This window comes from Drosophila willistoni, unplaced genomic scaffold (assembly GCF_018902025.1).
Source record: "Drosophila willistoni isolate 14030-0811.24 unplaced genomic scaffold, UCI_dwil_1.1 Seg578, whole genome shotgun sequence".
NCBI classification, from domain to species: domain Eukaryota; kingdom Metazoa; phylum Arthropoda; class Insecta; order Diptera; family Drosophilidae; genus Drosophila; species Drosophila willistoni.
This window is the reverse complement of record NW_025814495.1, coordinates 19,055-35,262: the sequence shown is the minus strand read 5'-3', so window position 1 is coordinate 35,262 and position 16,208 is coordinate 19,055. Positions and strand designations below refer to the sequence as shown.

Below are 16,208 nucleotides of genomic sequence, written 5' to 3'. Positions count from 1 at the left end.
AAATCAAATAAATTACCTAAATCAAATAACCAAAAATAATACTTACCACAAAAATTAATATTAAAATATATATAAAAAACAATTTAAATCATAAAATATACTAAATAATACAAACCATTCATACTTACCAAAACACTCACCTAAAAATCATAAAACAAACCTAAAAATCATGAACCTAAATCATAAAAAGATTTTATAAAGAAATACTATATATTATACTTACCTCTAATCCAAACTCTAACCTAAAGCATAAAAAACGAAACCAATAATACTTACCTCAATTGCCATACCTAAATCTAAATCAAAGCTAAAATAAACCTAATACTTACCATTAATATCACTATTTCACTAATAACTCTAAATATACTTACCTATTATACCACCTAAGCTGAAATTTTTATCTATGTCTATTTTTAAGAAATTATATGTTATCAATTTTTAAAGGGTATTATGTCGCCCATATAGATTGTAAGTAGGGAAAAATTGTGAAGATCTCAGTTGAGATATATACAATAAAGTGGCCAGCAACTCAGTTGCTTGGCTATGGGCATATGCTTCGGCTGCCAAACAGAAAACAGAAAAACAGAAAACAGAAAAAAAACAGAAAACAGAAAAACAGAAAAAAAAAAAGAGGGCGTCTAACGGCTAGACACGATAGAAGTGAAACCTTCCGTAAAACAAACTGAGAGAGAATGAGACGAAAGCAGCATTAGGAGCGGGATAATTATAGGTTCATTATAATATTGCTATAAAGGTCATATTTTTTATTTTCATCATTTTATTATTTTCTTCATTTTATTATTATTATTCATCCTCAATGTGTTCAATTTCAACAAATGATACGAGTGGCTTATGATAGCTAAAATATGATACAAATGCTTTGGTTTCGATGTTGTCAACATATCTTTGAAATACCGCGTCAATGGTTGTTTTGATCGTGTTGTTGATTCAGTGCGATTGTTACACATTTTTAAACTGAATGTTGTATTGAGAAAGTCAATTAAAGGAACCGCTGTGTCCAATGCAAAATGTACGTTAAAATCGCCACTTAAAATCATTGGAACTTTATCGTAATCTTTTCTAAGTATCCGCGATACTTCTGGTGTATACTTTATTAAATTTTCATGAATGAATTCCGTGATGCTATTTATTGATTGATTCGGTGAAATATAAATTGCCACAATTAAAACTGTTTTTCCATTGCTCAATCTGGTTTCGCATGCACATATTTCTCCCACTTTAGAGAGCTGAACAGACAGTGATTCTAGTTGCTGTGCATTCATTCATTATATATTTTGTGATACATTTTTATTTACTTTTTATACCCTTGCAGAGGGTATTGTAAAATTGGTCAGATGTTCGTAACGCACAGAAGGAGGCGTTTACGACCTGAGAAGCTGAGTTGATATAGCCATGTCCATCTGTCCGTCCGTCTGTGCGAATGCGTTTTACTCAGCCGTCTTAAGAGCTATCGGGATAAAATCTTTTTTGGGGTTTTTTATTACCCGGGTAAGATAAAGTATGAAAATCTTTAGGATCGGACCACTATATCATATAGGTCTAGAAGAAAACATTTTGCGGACATGGCTGTATCAACTCAGCTTCTCATGCTGATCAAGAATTTATATACTTTATGGGGTCGTAAACGCCTCCTTCTGTGCGTTACGAACATCTGACCAATTTTACAATACCCTCAGCAAGGGTATAAAAAGTAAATAAAAATGTATCACAAAAAAATATATAAATATATAAAAAGCATTATGAATAAAAAGCATTATAAAAAAACTTCGACCAAGCTGGGAGTCGAACCCCGGCCGCCCGATCGCCAAGCGAGCACACTAATAACAGAGCCACGTCGACACTTTTTAAATTGCCGTCGAGTTCTGTAGTTAAGCACGCATCTCATTTTCGCATTGTCGTTATGTCTCTTTTAAGAGACACGCGAGCACACTAACTACACAACTCGACGACAATTTACAAAGTGTCGACGTGGCTCTGTCGTTAGTGTGCTCGCTTGGCGATCGGACGGCCGGGGTTTGACTCCCAGCTTGGTCCGAAGTTTTTCATAATGCTTTTTTATTTATAATGCTTTTTATATATTTGCATCTCATTCTCTCGCAGGCTAAATACTATAAGATCTATATGTGTCTCTGTTTAGTGTCGCTTTTTCGTTTCATCGAGTCTGAAATCACTCCCAACGATTCTAAAGAAGTTTTCACTTCAAAAAAAAGAAAAAAAGAAAAATTAATTAAAAATATTAACAAATAAAAATAAATAAACTCCCCCCGTGCAACTCAGCTAAAACATATAATAAATAAATAAATAAATTAATTAAAACAACAACAACACGACGAATAATTAAAACTTAGCCTTGACTAATAAAATAACCAAAATCTGTGATAAACAATTACAACAAATAGCCGCAACTGTGATATAAATGTTTTTTCTGTATGTTAATAAACTCATAAATGTGCATTGTGTAAGTCCTAAGTGTTACATGTTAATTTTTTTCGTGCCTGTGAAAAAATTAGTTATGTACTGTTAGTACATAGGGTTCTCTCGCGCCCTTTTGCTCCCCACACATACATGCGCCAGCATATATAAAAGGGAGACGCATAGCGGTTCACCCACACACACACACGCACCAAGAGAAAGACAAAGGAAAGGGCCGATAATATGCCTGGCAAAGCGGGATCGCCAGACGACGAGTGGCCCCCCCTTTATGCCCCTTGCCCGATCAAAAGCTCGTATGCGGAGAACAAAATAGGCGGGCTGCCTGTTGCCAGCCTAAAACAACTGGAAAAAATCTTTTCGCCTATCCCACATCGCCCCCCCCCGTCGCTCCCGCCCACCTAGCTGTGCAAGCGCGGGAATAATGGACGATGATGATGCTATTATCAATGTTAACCAACAACAACAACAGCTACCAATATGCCTAACTAACAAAGGGCTACATATAAAGAAGGAGCGGCAAATGGACTATGAGTCCCCAGAGGAGTCCAACGAAACCGTGATCTCCATTAATTCAACCCCAAAAAATTACACCCACATCGACTCCATATCCCCTATGGTCACCGATGATGACAGCCCAACCCCCTCTAACAACCCAGATCAATCCAACAAAACTACACCGAATAAAATAAAACAATACTTAAAATCTATTGAGGCACACTTAACTACAACTAACAATGATAAAAGAAACAACAACAACAGCCAAAAAAATAGTGAAAACATTGAAACTCACATAATTGATCACAAACAAACAAATTATAATGCTACAACTAATGAAACTAGTGACAATAAAACTAACCACCTAGAACAACCACTAAAACAGCAACAACAAACAAAACAGCAGCAACAAATTAAAAGAAAACTAAAACAAAAAACCATAACCTCGCACATCTCTACTACTGCTAAAAAACCCACAAAAACGATTGCCCAAGAACTAAAAAAACAAGACAACAACAATTTTAAACCAAACTTAAAGCTATTTAATTTTAATGTTCATACTATAACTAAAACTAATAAAACAAATACAGAGTCAAAAATAAAATTAAATACTACGACTAGCTCCATTGCGACGTGCAACCAAGGTGAGAGGAGAGACGAGCAATCCGTAAATGACGGCCGTTCTGCTTCTGATCACAGCGGTCATCGAAGCGAGAGGATTCCGGACATCTGGATCTCCCGCATCCCAGACGTTGGCCCGCTGCTCGCCCAATTAGAAAACCTAAACCTGAAAAATAAATTTACAATTAAAGCTGAACAAGGAAATCAAATCAAACTTACCTGCTACTCCAATGAAGACCACTCAGCCGCAATGACGCACCTAAAAAGAAACAAATATTCATTCTTTACATTCCAACCATACAATCAAAAAGGATTTAGAATCATCATAAAAGGACTCCACCATTCAACACATGTTGAATGGATCACCAATGAGCTTACAAGAAGCGGATACCGTGCGAGATTTGCCAAGCTGTTAGTGCAAAATCGTACAATGATTCCGTATAACTCGTTTGAGGTGGAACTGGAGCCCCTCACTGATGAATTAAAAAAGAATATACTCACTCTAAAACTTCTAGGCCCTTACCAAGTGAGAATTGAAAAATTCCACAGGCGCCTGACCCCGGCACAGTGCCACAAATGCCAGGCGTTCGGACATACAAGGAACTACTGCCATGGTCAGGTTGCCTGTATGAAATGTGCCGGCACTCACGACACCAAGGATTGCCAACACAAGAGAAACCCCAATCCAGTATGCGTCAACTGCAATGAAAAACATATTTCAAGCTTCAAAGGATGCAAAGTCTACCAGCAGGAGCTGGCAAAATTACAAAAAAAAAGGAATAACAACTTACCTTTTAAAAGAGAGGCTGACTGGCCTTTCCCCCGGGTGCCCTCGACGCAATATTTTGGCGAAATAAGCCAAAACTCCACGACCGTCTCCTGCTCGAACTCTGCTATGAACACAAAACTGGAAAATACAAACAAAACGTTAATAAACATTAAACCTAATACTAATAATAACAAACAAAATGATAATACAACACGATACAAAAGTAAAAGCTACTACAACAACAATAAACACCACTACACAACACAAAAACAAAACACTCCCCTAAAACAACGACTGCCACAAGAAGGAGATACTCCTGGTCAAATGCAGCCAATATATCGAGACCTCATGGCCATGATGCAGCAGCTAAATTTGGTCATCGGTCAGCTGATGACATTGATGCGGGATCCAAACAGGAGCAATCCAGGACTGACGCTGTCGAATTTCTCATCAAATTCACACCTAAAAATATAAAATAAACAATATTAAAAACCATACAAAAAAATGAAACAATTAATACAAAATAAAAGAATATATAAATTACCTAAAACTAAAACTACAACAACACATCTTAAAACACAACAAAACTCAATTAAAATAACATGCAAACAACACTGCAATTTAAAAGAATTTAACTAAGGAACTAATACAACAACATAATTAAAACTAAAATAATTCATATAATAATTACCCAATACAACAAAAATCTATAAACGTCAAAACAAACGAAACAAACTAACAAAAATATACAAAATGCATTAAAATTTACTTATCTAAAATACAACAATAACAACTAAAAACTAAAACAACATACATCTTAACTGTCTAATCTAACCCAAATTTATAAACACATTGCATAAACTAAAACTACAGAAAAACACTTAAAACTCTATAACAATAAATCAAGCTAACATGACAAAAAACCACAATACAATACCAAATTAAAATCATGCAAAAACAAATATCTATCCAATAAGAACAGCAAAACTAAATTAATACATAAATACACTATCTAAAACAACAATACATACAAATCGTTTGACAAAATTTTTTAACAAAAACAACACATACTTAAACATACCAAAGCAACACATATGAATACAAGAACACTATATTAACAAATGCAACACAATACTAAAGAAAAAGCACATAATCACAACAAATAATACAAATTTAAAACTAGAAATAATACAATACACAAATTAACTATTTAATACAACACAAAAATTCTTAAAATACCTACTTAAACTATTAATATAACAAGAAATACAAAACACACCTAAAACAAAATAAAATCAATTCATATTATAATAAAAATTAAAACGAACCAGCGGAGTCCTTCTGGTCGGCGCCTTCGGATCCGACATCTCCAATCCTGATGCACAAAACCTATAAATAAAAAGAAATTAAAAACGAATTAGATAAAATTGCAACAAAAATCAAAACAACAAGCTATTCAACTAAATAAACATGCAAATCTAAAACTACGCAAAACAAATCAACTAAACACAGATAAAACATACACAACATGCAACCAAAACAACATGTACTACACCTGAACAACACAAACTGCCACAACACAGCAAAATGTGCCAATGAGACGTCCCACCTGGCCCCAACAAGCTTACATGAACTGTCGAGGTCGCTCTGGAAAAGTCAACTCCTTACTGGGCTTTCACTCCAACCTGCCCATACCTGAAAATAAAAACACACAGATGAATATCGGGATTCCTGCCTGGCAAATCATTCTCTCCTTGCAGGATTCTACTTACCTCACACCAACGCCTACTCTTCACCTGTGGCCGGCATGAGCTGGCTGGCAACCCAAAGGCCAAGTCACGACAACACCTAAAAAACAAATGAACCCATACTTACCAACAAATTACCTACCTGTGATTCCTCCTAGATGCGCCGGAAACCTGGAAGCGAAACATGGTACCTGGAAAAAAGAAAAATTGTAAATTATAACTCAAAAACTTTGCAAATTGGGCCTTTGTTTACCTTTTTCATCTAATGTGACCTAACCATACAATTTAAATAACATGCCCACTAAATGTTAAATCAAAATGTTAATTAACATGCCAATGTAAATGACTGCCGATACTCACCACATCGCATACATTTGCAATGGCACTACTTTCAAACCATTCTACTTTAAACAATTCTCTTAAAAATTTAATCTAAGGCATGCAACTAACTAATAACTCTAATAACATAAACATTTTCAAGCCGATACAACAATTAACATAACTCTTAACATCGATAACAATGCCACCAAACGATAAACCACAGTCGATAATGTAAACAAAACACACACATAGTGCCAGCCATAACTACTAACACACTTAAAAGAAACACTTTGATACAAATTCTATGATAAACACATGAAAATAACCAGATCTTAACATAAAAACTTAAAACTACACAAGCTACCTCTATCTCACACATGTAACTAACTAAAACAATGCCCAATATTATGCTAAAAATAATTCTACCAACAAATCTACCTACATACTATGCTAAACATGCAAACCCTGAAATTTTTAATACACACTACACACTGGTCAAACCACTATATGACATGCTACAAAAAAAATAATAAGAGAAATTAAAAACACTCTGAAATTAGCAAAAATCAGGGAAAACACACTAAAAAAAATACTTCAAATTGAACTAAACACTAAAAATGGGCAAAATATAATATAAAAAAAGCATTAATAAAATATATACAAAAATAATAAAACTAACACATAAAATAAACTAAAAACAAACCATAAAACAGACTAAACACTAAATCAATCTAAACATAATACATATCACTAAAACTAAATCAAAAACTTATAATACTTACCAACACACCCACTAAATATCATAAACATGCTATAAAATCAAATAAATTACCTAAATCAAATAACCAAAAATAATACTTACCACAAAAATTAATATTAAAATATATATAAAGAACAATTTAAATCATAAAATATACTAAATAATACAAACCATTCATACTTACCAAAACACTCACCTAAAAATCATAAAACAAACCTAAAAATCATGAACCTAAATCATAAAAAGATTTTATAAAGAAATACTATATATTATACTTACCTCTAATCCAAACTCTAACCTAAAGCATAAAAAACGAAACCAATAATACTTACCTCAATTGCCATACCTAAATCTAAATCAAAGCTAAAATAAACCTAATACTTACCATTAATATCTCTATTTCACTAATAACTCTAAATATACTTACCTATTATACCACCTAAGCTGAAATTTTTATCTATGTCTATTTTTAAGAAATTATATGTAATCAATTTTTAAAGGGTATTATGTCGCCCATATAGATTGTAAGTAGGGAAAAATTGTGAAGATCTCAGTTGAGATATATACAATAAAGTGGCCAGCAACTCAGTTGCTTGGCTATGGGCATATGCTTCGGCTGCCAAACAGAAACAGAAAACAGAAAAAATGAAGTAAGTAAGTCGTCTCGCCGACTTTGGTATACCATACACCAGTAAAGCAAATATTTCAAGCATTTTCACATGCTTCTTACAAGCATATCTTGGTATCTCGCTCACTCAATCATACGAGCACCCTAGCGCCCCCACCAGCCAACGGCCAACTCCGGCCTTATGGAAAAACGTTTATATGCATAACTCGACTGTTTTTTGTCCGATTTTGATCAAATTTGGTATTTTGCTAGATATTAAAATTAAATTTAAGTGTGCCAAATTTGATTGCATGAGGTAAAAAAATACGGGAGATAATCAAGTTTTTCAAATTACGGGGCGGAAAAGGGCGTGGCAAAATTTTTATACATACAAAATGTGTGCATTTACTAAGCGAATATACATACCAAATATGGTGTCTCTAGCTAGAATAGTTTTTGAGATAAACGCTTTTTTTAAATTGCGGGGGCGGAAAGGGGCGTGGCAAAAATTTGAAATAAACTTGATCACTCTACATACTACACGAGTCTACATAAAAAATTTGGTGGCTCTAGCTCTTATAGTCTCCGAGATCTAGGTGTTCATACGGACAGACGGACAGACGGACGGACGGACGGACAGACGGACATGGCTAGATCGACTCGGTTGTTGATCCTGATCAAGAATATATATACTTTGTGGGGTCGGAGATGCTTCCTTCTGCCTGTTACATACATTTTGGCGACTTTAATATACCATTTCACCCTATGGGTGTATGGTATAAAAACAGAAAACAGAAAAACAGAAAAAAAAGAAAAACAGAAAAAAAGAAAAATTAATTAAAAATATTAACAAATAAAAATAAATGAATTCCCCCCGTGCAACTCAGCTAAAACATATAATAAATAAATAAATAAATTAATTAAAACAACAACAACACGACGAATAATTAAAACTTAGCCTTGACTAATAAAATAACCAAAATCTGTGATAAATAGCCGCAACTGTGATATAAATGTTTTTTCTGTATGTTAATAAACTCATAAATGTGCATTGTGTAAGTCCTAAGTGTTACATGTTAATTTTTTTCGTGCCTGTGAAAAAATTAGTTATGTACTGTTAGTACATAGGGTTCTCTCGCGCCCTTTTGCTCCCCACACATACATGCGCCAGCATATATAAAAGGGAGACGCATAGCGGTTCACCCACACACACACACGCACCAAGAGAAAGACAAAGGAAAGGGCCGATAATATGCCTGGCAAAGCGGGATCGCCAGACGACGAGTGGCCCCCCCTTTATGCCCCTTGCCCGATCAAAAGCTCGTATGCGGAGAACAAAATAGGCGGGCTGCCTGTTGCCAGCCTAAAACAACTGGAAAAAATCTTTTCGCCTATCCCACATCGCCCCCCCCGTCGCTCCCGCCCACCTAGCCGTGCAAGCGCGGGAATAATGGACGATGATGATGCTATTATCAATGTTAACCAACAACAACAACAGCTACCAATATGCCCAACTAACAAAGGGCTACATATAAAGAAGGAGCGGCAAATGGACTATGAGTCCCCAGAGGAGTCCAACGAAACCGTGATCTCCATTAATTCAACCCCAAAAAATTACACCCACATCGACTCCATATCCCCTATGGTCACCGATGATGACAGCCCAACCCCCTCTAACAACCCAGATCAATCCAACAAAACTACACCGAATAAAATAAAACAATACTTAAAATCTATTGAGGCACACTTAACTACAACTAACAATGATAAAAGAAACAACAACAACAGCCAAAAAAATAGTGAAAACATTGAAACTCACATAATTGATCACAAACAAACAAATTATAATGCTACAACTAATGAAACTAGTGACAATAAAACTAACCACCTAGAACAACCACTAAAACAGCAACAACAAACAAAACAGCAGCAACAAATTAAAAGAAAACTAAAACAAAAAACCATAACCTCGCACATCTCTACTACTGCTAAAAAACCCACAAAAACGATTGCCCAAGAACTAAAAAAACAAGACAACAACAATTTTAAACCAAACTTAAAGCTATTTAATTTTAATGTTCATACTATAACTAAAACTAATAAAACAAATACAGAGTCAAAAATAAAATTAAATACTACGACTAGCTCCATTGCGACGTGCAACCAAGGTGAGAGGAGAGACGAGCAATCCGTAAATGACGGCCGTTCTGCTTCTGATCACAGCGGTCATCGAAGCGAGAGGATTCCGGACATCTGGATCTCCCGCATCCCAGACGTTGGCCCGCTGCTCGCCCAATTAGAAAACCTAAACCTGAAAAATAAATTTACAATTAAAGCTGAACAAGGAAATCAAATTAAACTTACCTGCTACTCCAATGAAGACCACTCAGCCGCAATGACGCACCTAAAAAGAAACAAATATTCATTCTTTACATTCCAACCATACAATCAAAAAGGATTTAGAATCATCATAAAAGGACTCCACCATTCAACACATGTTGAATGGATCACCAATGAGCTTACAAGAAGCGGATACCGTGCGAGATTTGCCAAGCTGTTAGTGCAAAATCGTACAATGATTCCGTATAACTCGTTTGAGGTGGAACTGGAGCCCCTCACTGATGAATTAAAAAAGAATATACTCACTCTAAAACTTCTAGGCCCTTACCAAGTGAGAATTGAAAAACTCCACAGGCGCCTGACCCCGGCACAGTGCCACAAATGCCAGGCGTTCGGACATACAAGGAACTACTGCCATGGTCAGGTTGCCTGTATGAAATGTGCCGGCACTCACGACACCAAGGATTGCCAACACAAGAGAAACCCCAATCCAGTATGCGTCAACTGCAATGAAAAACATATTTCAAGCTTCAAAGGATGCAAAGTCTACCAGCAGGAGCTGGCAAAATTACAAAAAAAAAGGAATAACAACTTACCTTTTAAAAGAGAGGCTGACTGGCCTTTCCCCCGGGTGCCCTCGACGCAATATTTTGGCGAAATAAGCCAAAACTCCACGACCGTCTCCTGCTCGAACTCTGCTATGAACACAAAACTGGAAAATACAAACAAAACGTTAATAAACATTAAACCTAATACTAATAATAACAAACAAAATGATAATACAACACGATACAAAAGTAAAAGCTACTACAACAACAATAAACACCACTACACAACACAAAAACAAAACACTCCCCTAAAACAACGACTGCCACAAGAAGGAGATACTCCTGGTCAAATGCAGCCAATATATCGAGACCTCATGGCCATGATGCAGCAGCTAAATTTGGTCATCGGTCAGCTGATGACATTGATGCGGGATCCAAACAGGAGCAATCCAGGACTGACGCTGTCGAATTTCTCATCAAATTCACACCTAAAAATATAAAATAAACAATATTAAAAACCATACAAAAAAATGAAACAATTAATACAAAATAAAAGAATATATAAATTACCTAAAACTAAAACTACAACAACACATCTTAAAACACAACAAAACTCAATTAAAATAACATGCAAACAACACTGCAATTTAAAAGAATTTAACTAAGGAACTAATACAACAACATAATTAAAACTAAAATAATTCATATAATAATTACCCAATACAACAAAAATCTATAAACGTCAAAACAAACGAAACAAACTAACAAAAATATACAAAATGCATTAAAATTTACTTATCTAAAATACAACAATAACAACTAAAAACTAAAACAACATACATCTTAACTGTCTAATCTAACCCAAATTTATAAACACATTGCATAAACTAAAACTACAGAAAAACACTTAAAACTCTATAACAATAAATCAAGCTAACATGACAAAAAACCACAATACAATACCAAATTAAAATCATGCAAAAACAAATATCTATCCAATAAGAACAGCAAAACTAAATTAATACATAAATACACTATCTAAAACAACAATACATACAAATCGTTTGACAAAATTTTTTAACAAAAACAACACATACTTAAACATACCAAAGCAACACATATGAATACAAGAACACTATATTAACAAATGCAACACAATACTAAAGAAAAAGCACATAATCACAACAAATAATACAAATTTAAAACTAGAACTAATACAATACACAAATTAACTATTTAATACAACACAAAAATTCTTAAAATACCTACTTAAACTATTAATATAACAAGAAATACAAAACACACCTAAAACAAAATAAAATCAATTCATATTATAATAAAAATTAAAACGAACCAGCGGAGTCCTTCTGGTCGGCGCCTTCGGATCCGACATCTCCAATCCTGATGCACAAAACCTATAAATAAAAAGAAATTAAAAACGAATTAGATAAAATTGCAACAAAAATCAAAACAACAAGCTATTCAACTAAATAAACATGCAAATCTAAAACTACGCAAAACAAATCAACTAAACACAGATAAAACATACACAACATGCAACCAAAACAACATGTACTACACCTGAACAACACAAACTGCCACAACACAGCAAAATGTGCCAATGAGACGTCCCACCTGGCCCCAACAAGCTTACATGAACTGTCGAGGTCGCTCTGGAAAAGTCAACTCCTTACTGGGCTTTCACTCCAACCTGCCCATACCTGAAAATAAAAACACACAGATGAATATCGGGATTCCTGCCTGGCAAATCATTCTCTCCTTGCAGGATTCTACTTACCTCACACCAACGCCTACTCTTCACCTGTGGCCGGCATGAGCTGGCTGGCAACCCAAAGGCCAAGTCACGACAACACCTAAAAAACAAATGAACCCATACTTACCAACAAATTACCTACCTGTGATTCCTCCTAGATGCGCCGGAAACCTGGAAGCGAAACATGGTACCTGGAAAAAAGAAAAATTGTAAATTATAACTCAAAAACTTTGCAAATTGGGCCTTTGTTTACCTTTTTCATCTAATGTGACCTAACCATACAATTTAAATAACATGCCCACTAAATGTTAAATCAAAATGTTAATTAACATGCCAATGTAAATGACTGCCGATACTCACCACATCGCATACATTTGCAATGGCACTACTTTCAAACCATTCTACTTTAAACAATTCTCTTAAAAATTTAATCTAAGGCATGCAACTAACTAATAACTCTAATAACATAAACATTTTCAAGCCGATACAACAATTAACATAACTCTTAACATCGATAACAATGCCACCAAACGATAAACCACAGTCGATAATGTAAACAAAACACACACATAGTGCCAGCCATAACTACTAACACACTTAAAAGAAACACTTTGATACAAATTCTATGATAAACACATGAAAATAACCAGATCTTAACATAAAAACTTAAAACTACACAAGCTACCTCTATCTCACACATGTAACTAACTAAAACAATGCCCAATATTATGCTAAAAATAATTCTACCAACAAATCTACCTACATACTATGCTAAACATGCAAACCCTGAAATTTTTAATACACACTACACACTGGTCAAACCACTATATGACATGCTACAAAAAAAATAATAAGAGAAATTAAAAACACTCTGAAATTAGCAAAAATCAGGGAAAACACACTAAAAAAATACTTCAAATTGAACTAAACACTAAAAATGGGCAAAATATAATATAAAAAAAAGCATTAATAAAATATATACAGAAATAATAAAACTAACACATAAAATAAACTAAAAACAAACCATAAAACAGACTAAACACTAAATCAATCTAAACATAATACATATCACTAAAACTAAATCAAAAACTTATAATACTTACCAACACACCACTAAATATCATAAACATGCTATAAAATCAAATAAATTACCTAAATCAAATAACCAAAAATAATACTTACCACAAAAATTAATATTAAAATATATATAAAGAACAATTTAAATCATACAATATACTAAATAATACAAACCATTCATACTTACCAAAACACTCACCTAAAAATCATAAAACAAACCTAAAAATCATGAACCTAAATCATAAAAGATTTTATAAAGAAATACTATATATTATACTTACCTCTAATCCAAACTCTAACCTAAAGCATAAAAAACGAAACCAATAATACTTACCTCAATTGCCATACCTAAATCTAAATCAAAGCTAAAATAAACCTAATACTTACCATTAATATCTCTATTTCACTAATAACTCTAAATATACTTACCTATTATACCACCTAAGCTGAAATTTTTATCTATGTCTATTTTTAAGAAATTATATGTAATCAATTTTAAAGGGTATTATGTCGCCCATATAGATTGTAAGTAGGGAAAAATTGTGAAGATCTCAGTTGAGATATATACAATAAAGTGGCCAGCAACTCAGTTGCTTGGCTATGGGCATATGCTTCGGCTGCCAAACAGAAACAGAAAACAGAAAAAATGAAGTAAGTAAGTCGTCTCGCCGACTTTGGTATACCATACACCAGTAAAGCAAATATTTCAAGCATTTTCACATGCTTCTTACAAGCATATCTTAGTATCTCGCTCACTCAATCATACGAGCACCCTAGCGCCCCCACCAGCCAACGGCCAACTCCGGCCTTATGGAAAAACGTTTATATGCATAACTCGACTGTTTTTTGTCCGATTTTGATCAAATTTGGTATTTTGCTAGATATTAAAATTAAATTTAAGTGTGTAATTGCATGAGGTAAAAAAATACGGGAGATAATCAAGTTTTTCAAATTACGGGGGCGGAAAAGGGCGTGGCAAAATTTTTATACATACAAAATGTGTGCATTTACTAAGCGAATATACATACCAAATATGGTGTCTCTAGCTAGAATAGTTTTTGAGATAAACGCTTTTTTTAAATTGCGGGGGCGGAAAGGGGCGTGGCAAAAATTTGAAATAAACTTGATCACTCTACATACTACACGAGTCTACATAAAAAATTTGGTGGCTCTAGCTCTTATAGTCTCCGAGATCTAGGTGTTCATACGGACAGACGGACAGACGGACAGACGGACGGACGGACGGACAGACGGACATGGCTAGATCGACTCGGTTGTTGATCCTGATCAAGAATATATATACTTTGTGGGGTCGGAGATGCTTCCTTCTGCCTGTTACATACATTTTGGCGACTTTAATATACCATTTCACCCTATGGGTGTATGGTATAAAAACAGAAAACAGAAAAACAGAAAAAAAAAGAAAAACAGAAAAAAAGAAAAATTAATTAAAAATATTAACAAATAAAAATAAATAAATTCCCCCCGTGCAACTCAGCTAAAACATATAATAAATAAATAAATAAATTAATTAAAACAACAACAACACGACGAATAATTAAAACTTAGCCTTGACTAATAAAATAACCAAAATCTGTGATAAATAGCCGCAACTGTGATATAAATGTTTTTTCTGTATGTTAATAAACTCATAAATGTGCATTGTGTAAGTCCTAAGTGTTACATGTTAATTTTTTTCGTGCCTGTGAAAAAATTAGTTATGTACTGTTAGTACATAGGTTCTCTCGCGCCCTTTTGCTCCCCACACATACATGCGCCAGCATATATAAAAGGGAGACGCATAGCGGTTCACCCACACACACACACGCACCAAGAGAAAGACAAAGGAAAGGGCCGATAATATGCCTGGCAAAGCGGGATCGCCAGACGACGAGTGGCCCCCCCTTTATGCCCCTTGCCCGATCAAAAGCTCGTATGCGGAGAACAAAATAGGCGGGCTGCCTGTTGCCAGCCTAAAACAACTGGAAAAAATCTTTTCGCCTATCCCACATCGCCCCCCCCGTCGCTCCCGCCCACCTAGCTGTGCAAGCGCGGGAATAATGGACGATGATGATGCTATTATCAATGTTAACCAACAACAACAACAGCTACCAATATGCCCAACTAACAAAGGGCTACATATAAAGAAGGAGCGGCAAATGGACTATGAGTCCCCAGAGGAGTCCAACGAAACCGTGATCTCCATTAATTCAACCCCAAAAAATTACACCCACATCGACTCCATATCCCCTATGGTCACCGATGATGACAGCCCAACCCCCTCTAACAACCCAGATCAATCCAACAAAACTACACCGAATAAAATAAAACAATACTTAAAATCTATTAAGGCACACTTAACTACAACTAACAATGATAAAAGAAACAACAACAACAGCCAAAAAAATAGTGAAAACATTGAAACTCACATAATTGATCACAAACAAACAAATTATAATGCTACAACTAATGAAACTAGTGACAATAAAACTAACCACCTAGAACAACCACTAAAACAGCAACAACAAACAAAACAGCAGCAACAAATTAAAAGAAAACTAAAACAAAAAACCATAACCTCGCACATCTCTACTACTGCTAAAAAACCCACAAAAACGATTGCCCAAGAACTAAAAAAACAAGCCAACAACAATTTTAAACCAAACTTAAAGCTATTTAATTTTAATGCTCATA

General features: G+C 34.6%; 2 protein-coding genes across 10 annotated transcripts; both read right to left on the bottom strand.

Moving 5' to 3' along the window:
* Positions 1–3,510: 3,510 nt before the first annotated feature.
* On the bottom strand, positions 3,511–6,379 carry LOC111519725. 5 transcript variants are annotated; one of them, XR_006955181.1, is made up of 7 exons: positions 6,341–6,379; positions 5,895–6,278; positions 5,668–5,728; positions 4,362–4,801; positions 4,072–4,269; positions 3,790–3,829; positions 3,511–3,736 (listed from the first exon to the last, which is right to left on the bottom strand). XR_006955181.1 is itself a non-coding variant. In XM_047013148.1 (4 exons), the coding sequence occupies exons 1-3, from the start codon at positions 4,507–4,509 to the stop codon at positions 3,812–3,814; spliced, it is 342 nt and encodes a 113-aa protein (XP_046869104.1). In that variant the 5' UTR covers positions 4,510–4,836; the 3' UTR covers positions 3,511–3,736; positions 3,790–3,811. The 5 variants fall into 5 exon arrangements, 1 of the variants encoding a protein (XP_046869104.1); XR_006955180.1 differs by lacking the exon at positions 6,341–6,379 and having other exon boundaries at positions 5,895–6,034; positions 6,112–6,322; XR_006955179.1 differs by lacking the exon at positions 6,341–6,379 and having other exon boundaries at positions 5,895–6,321.
* A 3,481-nt stretch (positions 6,380–9,860) lies between these two features.
* On the bottom strand, positions 9,861–12,733 carry LOC124461644. Of its 5 annotated transcripts, none has more exons than XR_006955185.1 (7): positions 12,691–12,733; positions 12,245–12,628; positions 12,018–12,078; positions 10,712–11,151; positions 10,422–10,619; positions 10,140–10,179; positions 9,861–10,086 (listed from the first exon to the last, which is right to left on the bottom strand). XR_006955185.1 is itself a non-coding variant. In XM_047013149.1 (4 exons), the coding sequence occupies exons 1-3, from the start codon at positions 10,857–10,859 to the stop codon at positions 10,162–10,164; spliced, it is 342 nt and encodes a 113-aa protein (XP_046869105.1). In that variant the 5' UTR covers positions 10,860–11,188; the 3' UTR covers positions 9,861–10,086; positions 10,140–10,161. The 5 variants fall into 5 exon arrangements, 1 of the variants encoding a protein (XP_046869105.1); XR_006955184.1 differs by lacking the exon at positions 12,691–12,733 and having other exon boundaries at positions 12,245–12,384; positions 12,462–12,672; XR_006955183.1 differs by lacking the exon at positions 12,691–12,733 and having other exon boundaries at positions 12,245–12,672.
* Between the last annotated feature and the right edge of the window lie 3,475 nt (positions 12,734–16,208).